The sequence below is a fragment of the Myotis brandtii genome, unplaced genomic scaffold (genome assembly GCF_000412655.1).
Source record: "Myotis brandtii unplaced genomic scaffold, ASM41265v1 scaffold628, whole genome shotgun sequence".
In the NCBI taxonomy this organism is placed as follows: Eukaryota; Metazoa; Chordata; class Mammalia; order Chiroptera; family Vespertilionidae; genus Myotis; species Myotis brandtii.
Window position 1 is genome coordinate 134844 of NW_005370403.1, and position 8477 is coordinate 143320.

Genomic DNA, 8477 nt, shown 5'->3' on the forward strand with positions numbered 1-8477 from the left:
GTCCGTGAACCTCAGAGTCAGAGCGACCGCCACCTCCTCGCACCGGGAAAGGGCCGGGCTCAGGCTGGTCAGTGCGGGCACGGCTCTCAGTGGGGTTCATGATCTCCGCCCCCCGCTACGTGGCCGAGCCTGGTCTATCTCAAAGGGGGAAAATGGCCCGGCCCGCGTGGCTCAGTGGTTGAACGTCGACCTGTGAACCGGAAGGTCAGGGTTCGATTCCGGTCAGGGCACAGGCCCGGGTTGTGGGCTCCATCCCCAGTGGGGGGCGTGCAGGAGGCAGCCCATCCGTGATTCTCTCTCATCACGGATGTTTCTCTCTCCCTTCCTCTCTGAGACCAATAACAATATGTTTTTTAAAAGAAAAGGAAAATGGTGGCCTGCACTGCCAACTCCTGAAATCTCAGAGCCTCCACCCCGGCGGTCAGTACCCCTGCTCGCGGGCCGCAAGGCCGGCCGGCACAGCCTCGGCCGCCTGGTGGGGACACGCTGCTCCATCCACGTCTGCCCTGTGTAACGTGAAGGGGAGGCGGCGGGCGGCGACCCCTCTGGAAGCTGTCGGTGGATCAAAAGCGGGCAGGCTTCCCCGGTGCTGAGCTGTCTGTGCAAGGACCTCTTTGGGGTCAGCACTGACTTTTCTGGGGCCAACGTTCCAGGGACCACAGACAGGTTCCGCCCAAGCCTCCCCGCGAGTAAATCAGATGAATCAGGTGGGCGCCGGCCGCCCTCCTCACACGCCTTCTCCACTGAAGGCGCGGTGGTCTCTGGGCCTGGACTGTAAACCCCGCGAAGGTGGGGGCGCAGGTCTGTTTGGTTTGCTCCCGTGCTCAGCGCCTCTCACGGGGCCCGGCTCAGCCGCTTGCACACGAGACTGAGCTGGTCGCTCCAGCGCGCCGGCCTCTGTCCCTCCAGCCCAGTGTATCTTCCAGGAATGCCAGTAGTTCCGGCCCCGGTGCTCACACATACGTGCTCTCACACACGTGCACACACGGACCAGGCTACTCCATGCTGCTTTTCCCATGCTCAGGGTCCCGTCCGCTGTTGCCATGGTTATCTGTTGGGCCAAGTCTGTTGAGATGCAATTCGAGGTCGTCCTGACGATGAAGATGAGGATGGTCCTGCCGCTGCCCGAAGGCAGAGCGGGGCCCGGAAATCCTGTCGCAGCCGCCGTGCCCTTCGCAGGGTCTCCGCAGCCAGACCTTCACCCTCCAAGCTCCGCTCTCGGCCGCCGCGTCCTGGGGCTGCCAGGCGACCTGGGAAGCCGAGACGCTACACGAGGAAAGTGCAAGGTTCGGAGGAACAGGCATCGAAGTTCAGGGACCTGGAAGGGGCACTCAGCTCCGGGAAGGCCGGCGAGGGGCGGGCAGTGCTGGGCGAGGACACAGGGTCAGGCATGAGCGGTCGTGCCCGGGGCTGGCGGAGCCGCCGGGGGAGAGGACACTTTGCTGGGCCGCGTGGCATGACTCATGGGATATTTTTACAGGAATGTTCTGGTAAGGAAATCAGCAGGGCGGTCATGCCTGGATGCTCCGTTTCATGACGACTTTGCGGCCACATCTGCAAATGCCATTCATTAATCACGGAGACACGCGGCCTCTGCCCGCCCGGCGCACAGCACCCTAGAGCGCTCCCCGCGAGATGCCGGGGGCCCTGTGCCTGGGGTGGCCCCCTCGGGTGGTCCGTGGTGCAGGGGTGTTGGGTTCGCCAGCTGGTGCACACCCAGGCAGCCAGCCCACGCTCTCGCTGCTGAGAGAGGCTCCGAGGAGGGGACCAGTCTGTGCAGCTGCGACCCGGGAGGGCTCCCTGGAGGAGGCCTCGGCCAGCTCTCCAGGCTGCAGATCCGACGGGCAGAGGCGGGGGAGACGTGGCTGCAGGGGTCGGGGAAGCTGGACCGGGTGGAAACTGGCTTGCCGGCTGCTTCCAGGGACCCCTTCTCGCACGGTGCGAGCCCACCCCAGAGCCCATCTCCCAGGGCCCGAGAGAGACCATTAAACCCACCAGGGCAAGCACTAGGGTCGTGAGCGACGTGCCCTCGGCCCAGGTGCGGCGGGTGGCGGCCGAGGCGAGGCATCTGCTTGGCCGGTCAAGTTCGTTTCCTGGCCCCGGGGCTGTGACGGGTTCTGGGTGAGCTTCCCGGGAGCTCACCCTTCCCTTTAGGTCGGTGCCCTTTTCTGCACGCATTTTAGACTCTGATTAAAGATCACACCTGGCCCGTGTGCTCAGGGGTTGAGCGTTGACCTATGAACCAGGAGGTCACGGCTCGATTTCCGGTCGGGGCACAGGCCCGGGTTGCGGGCTCCATCCCCCGTGGGGGGCGTGCAGGAGGCAGCCGGTCCATGATTACCTCTCATCATGGATGTTTCTCTCTCTCTTCCTCTCCCTCCCTCTCTCCCTAAAGCTCAATGAAAACATGCAAACACGTCGCTCTAGAGAGCGGACAGCCGCCTGCCTGGCTCAGCTGCGGGGGGTGTTGGTGGGGGGCCTTGCAGCTTCCCGGACCCGGCTGCCAGCCGAGCGGAGAGATGGCTTCCCCGCGGGCGACGGCAGCCGCTCGGCACACGTGTGTGTGTTTTTCCTGCAGGAAACGTCCCGTGTAGTTCGGGACAGGCTCGCTGTGTTTCTAAAACAACCGCTGCCCGGAACACAGGCTGTGGGAGCCGGGGGGTGTGTTTCCTTCCCACACGGCGTCCTCGGGCAGCAGCGAGGACCAGCTGGAGGCGGCTCCTGGCCCCCTGGGCGGTGGAGACACTGCCCCCACTTCCCATCGGCCGGCGCTCGGCTCGGGAGCAGGAAATGCGGTCAAATGAGTGACAGATGGAAAAAGAGCGACAAAGAAAAGGGTTTCCTCACAGGGACCAGTGGGGACCCCAGCCCAGGACGCCGAGGACACTCCATGTTCTGCGGAGGACACCCACGTTCCTAGAGGACACCCCACATTCACGGAGGACACCCCACATTCACGGAGGACACCCCATGTTCACGGAGGACACCCCACATTCACAGAGGACACCCCACATTCACAGAGGACACCCCATATTCACGGAGGACACCCCACATTCACAGAGGACACCCCATATTCACAGAGGACACCCCACATTCACAGAGGACACCCATGTTCGCCAAGGGCTACAGACTGTGGCTCTCTCTGCCACTTGTCCCTCACTGAGGCCACAGCGCAGGGAGCCAGCACAGGGACTCACTCCCATCCTGGTTCTGAGACAGTTCCGTCTGCGACTAACCCGGAGCCAGGCGGCGACTCGTCCTGTGAGCGTGACAGGAAACGCAGCCTCTGGGCCATTAAACGTGAAGGGGGGGGCGGATATAACATCTGGTTCAAAGCAAATGATGAGCCCTGGCCAGTTCGGCTCAGTGGTTGAGCGCCGGCCTGAGGACGGATGGGTCCCGGGTTCGATTCCGGTCAAAGGCACGTACCGCGGTTGCAGGCAGGAGGCAGCCAATCGGTGTGTTTCTCTCACACGGATGTTTCTCCCTGTCTTTCCCCCTCTTTTCCACGTTCCCCCCAGAAAAGATCAATGGAAAAATATCCTCGGGTGAGGATTAAAAAACAAACAAAACACAGGACACAGAGACCGAGCGACGGACGTATCGCTTGGCGCCGATTGCGCTTTCCCCACGTAACGAGGCTGGACAGCGGCCGGCGGTGACACGGCGCACGGGTGCCCCAGGGAGAGCTCCCACGCCTGGGCCTGCCTGGCTCCGAGCAGCTCGGGGCGTGGGCACCTTCACTGCGTGTCAGCAGCGGCCGCGGAGACACCGAGGGGCCCAGTAACTCCCGAGGTCACCTCTCCGCACCCTGGTCCCCGGTGGCTGGTCCCCGCTGCCCTGGCGTTTGCCACTCACAGGCGGGGGCGGGGACGCACCGCCAGGCACAGGAGCAGGAATTCCCTAACTCGCCGCCTGGAGCAGCCTCAGGACCTTCTGGACACCGTGCTGTCCCGGGAGCCGCCGAGCCAGCCAGACCCTCACCGAGAGGAATCCCGGCCTCTGGGATCGGGAGCAAAGCATCTTGGGACTCGGCGGCTCTGGGTGCCAGGCAGACGCCATCCCTTACTGTGCGCGTCTGACCGCTGGTAAGAGGGCCCGTCTCTCCCTCAGTTTCCTCATCTGGAGAATGGGAATAACAAGACCAGCCCCCGAGGAGCGAGGAGCGTGCAGATGAGACAAGGTTACACGGAGAAGCTGGGCAGAAGCCCTGCCTCTAGGAAGCATCACCAAACGGTGCTCGCTGTGCTGTAACGAGAGGCCCGGTGCACAGATTCGTGCACTTGGGGGGGGGGTCCCTCAGCCCGGCCTGCGCCCTCTCGTAGCCCGGGAGCCCTCAGGGGATGTCCGCCCACCATCTTAGGCTACTCCTAAGCACTGCCACGGCCGCTGTGCTCGCCAGCCGTGGGCCCGGCTTCTGGCTGAGCAGTGCTCCCCTGTGGGAGCTCACTGACCAGCAGGGGGCAGCTCCTGCATTCAGCATCTGCCCCCGGTGGTCAGGGCGCGTCATAGCGACCGGCTGTCCCGCTGTGGGGTCGATTTGCACATTACCCTTTTATTACATAGGCGTGTTCTTTGTCACTTAAATGATGGTCTGACGCAGGCGCGTTTCAGGTGTGAGGTGGGGGTGGGGTGGGACGGCGATTCTCCCGATGGGAGTGCCTTCTCCTTTACTGGACACAGAGAACTCAGAAGCCCGAGATCGTGTCAATATTCCCACACCTGCGTGTCATTCTCTTTCTCAGGGCTTCGCTGGGTCGAAGGCCTCCCGCAATCCCGGCCCCGCACTCTGCCATCACCAGGGCGCCGCCCCCCCAATACTGTGAGCAAACAGAAGGCCGCGCCCTCGCCGTCACCTGCTGAAGAAGGTCATCACAGCCTCGTGGGTGGGCAGCACCAGCAGCCGCGGGTTCACTTGCAGGTAGACCCACAGAAGCAGCGTCTTCAGAAGGTGAAACTCACTGAAAACGAACAATCTGGGCAAAAAAAAGACGGAGAGGACGTGCCAGGGACGGCAGAAACCACGCGGTCAGGCACGGAGAGGGAGCAGCACGCCTGAGAACGCGGCCAAGGCGCCCGGCCTGCAGGCAGCCGGGGGAAGGGGGTCTTTGGGGACCATCCGTGAGCCGCCTGCTGAGCCCAGAGCCGGGCACGTGGCCAGGAGCTCAGGGAACAGCAGCCCGAGGTCCCACGGCGGGCGGGTCCCGGCTCCAGGACCCATACGGCCTGTAGCAGCCTGGGGCTCCCGAGAAACGAGGAGTAAGAGCGGCTGTCACCAGGCGGCGCGCGCAGTGGTTGGCGTCTCTGTTCGATCCCGGTCGGGGCACAGGCCCGGGTTGCGGGCTCCATCCCCAGTGCGGGGCATGCGGGAGGCAGCCGATCCACGATTCTCTCTCATCATTGAGGTTTCCATCTCCCTCCCTCTCTGAAGTCAATAAATTTTTTTTTTTTTTTAAAGAGCGGCTGGGGTCTCCTTATGTCAGCTCTGCCAAGTGAGGACGATTCCCAAACAGCTTGTTGAACAGCCTCTGGGACTCGACTATCTGAGAACTGGCCTCCGTGTTCCTAAACCCGTCGTATTCCCGCCGCTGACCGCGGAGGTGGCACCGTGGCTTCACAATCTCACAGCCCTGCCCTGGCGGCGGCTCAGTTGGCTGGAGCGCCGTCCCACATGCCAGGGTTGAGAGGTTTTGGGTTCGCTCTCCGGTCAGGACACACAGGAATCAACCAATGCGTGCAGGAATAGTGGGCAACAAGTTGATGGCTCTCTCTCTCTCTCTCTCTCTCTCCCTCTCTCTCTCTCTCTCCCTTCTTCCCTCTTTCTAAAATCAGTACATACATTGCCCTGGCCAGTTTGGCTCACTGGACAGAGCATCCGCCTGCAGACTGCAGGTCCCGGGTTCGATTCCCGGTCAGGGCACAGGCCCGGGTTGTGGGCTCGATCCCCAGGGTGGGGCGTGCAGGAGGCAGCCGGTCCATGATTCTCTCTCATCATGGATGTTTCTTCCTCTCTCTCCCTCTCCCTTCCTCTGTGAAACCCATTAAAATACATTTAAAAAAAAATAAAGTAAAATCAACACATACATTAAAAAAGAAAAAGAAACAATATATCACCAGCTTTTCACCCGCCACTTCTGTGGTCTCGGAGGGGGAACGCCAGCCAAGCCGTGGCTCCTAAGGGCCTGGGAGCGTCACCGCCCACGTGTCTCTCGGTGTCTGGGCTCGGGCACCGCCGCCCTCCGGCTTGTGTTTAGCCCCCACAGGGGCCTGGCTGTGGCCCTGGCCAGACAGGACCACACCTGTCACGTCTGGGCAGCGATGGTGAGCAGGAGGCAGACGTCACAGGGCCACTTGTCTGCTGTCCTCACCAAGACCCCTGCCAGGACTTGCCACCCCTTGGCGGGCGGGCGGGCGAGCGGGGTGACTCTGGGCAGAACTCACGGGGGAGAGCCTCACGCCCAGAAGGTCCTTTGAGACCTTACGGACGGGGCAACAAGGGGGGGTGAGAGCCCGGGAATCAGGGCCCGGTTTTGTTTGTATGAGGAAGGTCAGTGTTGGGAAAGCCCCTGCCTTTAGCGCAGTAGCAGCCCCTAGGGGTGGTGAGCTCCTGCCGGCGACGGCCAGGCTGAGGCCCGGCCGCGTGGCTCAGGGGTTGAGCATCGACTATGAACCAGGAGGTCCCTGGTTTGATTCCCGGTCAGGGCACAGGCCCAGGTTGGGGGACTCAATCCCCAGCAGGGAGTGTGTGGGATGCAGCTGATGGATGATTCTCTCTCATCATGGATGTTTCTCTCTCTCTCTCCCTCTCCCTTCCTCTGACATCAATAAAAATACATTTTAAAAATAATAAATAAAGCAGGTGCCCTGGACGTCAGTGGGGCGAGGCGAGTTTACTTGGAAGATGTGAGTCAGGGCGCTGCTGGCCCGGCCACTGCAGGCGCGAGGGCTGCTGGCTGCCCAGCCCACGAGGCTCTTGTCTCCTGGCACCTGAGAGCCGGGCGGCGGGCCGTGCAGACAGCACCAGGGAGGGTCCGGGCAGCGGGACCCGGTTTCCACATCGGTCATGTTTCCCTGAAGTTGAGTCTAGACACGGGACGCAATGTCCCCGATTTCTGTCCCCGCCGCGTGTTTTCTAGTGCCCGGCCGTCCCTGGCGTCCTGGCTGCGGCCAGACGTCCCCCCTTTTCTCGGTGAAATGCTACGGCCGGCAGCTCAGTCTTTCCGAGGGCAGGGCGCCCTGTTTATCTCCTCTCCAGTTCGCAACTCTGCCCCCCGGAGGGCGGGGAGGGCACTGCGGGGAGGGCAGGGGGACGGGGCAGGACGGCCCGGAGGCATCCTGGAACCCGATGCCAGACTGTGCTGTAGGCGGTCTCGAGGCTCATCTCTAATTCTTATTTTTTTAAAAATATATATTTTTATTGATTTCAGAGAGGAAGGCAGAGAGAGAGAGAGAAACATCAATGTGCCCTGACTGGGAATCGAACTGTGACCTCCTGGTTCATAGGTTGACGCTTAACACTGAGCCACGCCGGCCGGGCTGTTGGCAGAATTTTTTAAAAAATTACTGAGGTGCCCTGGCCAGTGTTGCTCAGTGGCTAGAGCGTTGGTCTGTGACGGAAGGGTCCCGGGTTCAATTCCCGGTCAGGGCACAGGCCAGGTTGCAGGCTGGATCCCCAGTAGGAGCTGCAGGAAGCAGCCGATCCGTGATTCTCTCTCATCATGTATGTTTCTCTCTCTTCCTTCCTCTCTGAAATCAATAAAAGTATTTTTTAAAAATGTACTTAGGTAATTAATTAATTACCAGATGGACACCTGAGGGTCCTTACCCTGGTGAGTACTGTGAAGAGAAGCCCCGCGCCCCGCGGAGCACCCCATGTCAGTCCCCGGGCGCCCAGGGGCGAGGAGTTTGAAATGGGGGAGGTGAGGCGCGCAGTGAGCCCAGCAGGGGGGTAGGTGCCCCCCAGCACCTCCCTCTCCCCATCGGCCCCGCTCCCCCAGGCGCCCGCATGCACACACGCACACACACGTGCACAGACAGACATGCACACCCGTGCACACACAGACACACGCACATGCGCACACGCGCCCCGCAGCCTGCACTGACCTGGGCGACCGCAGCACCTTGAGCAGCAGCTCCTTGGGGATCTTCTGGAGGTGGATCTGCCTCCCCACCTCGGGGACCAAGTTCATCTCCATCCACTTCTCGCAGGAAGCGCTGAGCGGCTCCTCCTTGTACTGGGAAGCGGAGAAGCTGGTGGGGGAGGCGCCCGGGCTCTGGCGCCCCCTGCTGGGCAGTGGTGGGGCGACAGGCGGGGGTCGAGGAGCGTCATGCCCAGGCTCAGACCTTCTCTGTCTGCAGGCTCGGCCGCACCTGGTCCCCTCAAACCAGCCCTCGCCGCACCCCGGGCGGCTCACTGATGCCCCATCTGACCGACGGAGAAACCGGGGCTCCAGGAGCCCTCTTCTCGCCGGGGGTCC

The 8477-nt window shown here is 62.1% G+C and overlaps 1 protein-coding gene across 1 annotated transcript in view; it reads right to left on the minus strand.

The window, feature by feature from the left end:
- BTBD16 (BTB (POZ) domain containing 16) overlaps window positions 1–8477 on the minus strand; it is a 38197-nt gene that overhangs the window by 7515 nt on the left and 22205 nt on the right. Inside the window, exons 8-9 of the mRNA XM_005880157.2 lie at window positions 8104–8234; window positions 4857–4976 (exon numbers count right to left, since the gene is read on the minus strand). Of these exons, the coding sequence (XP_005880219.1) occupies window positions 4857–4976; window positions 8104–8234 (251 nt within the window). The remainder of the gene's footprint in view (window positions 1–4856; window positions 4977–8103; window positions 8235–8477) is intronic.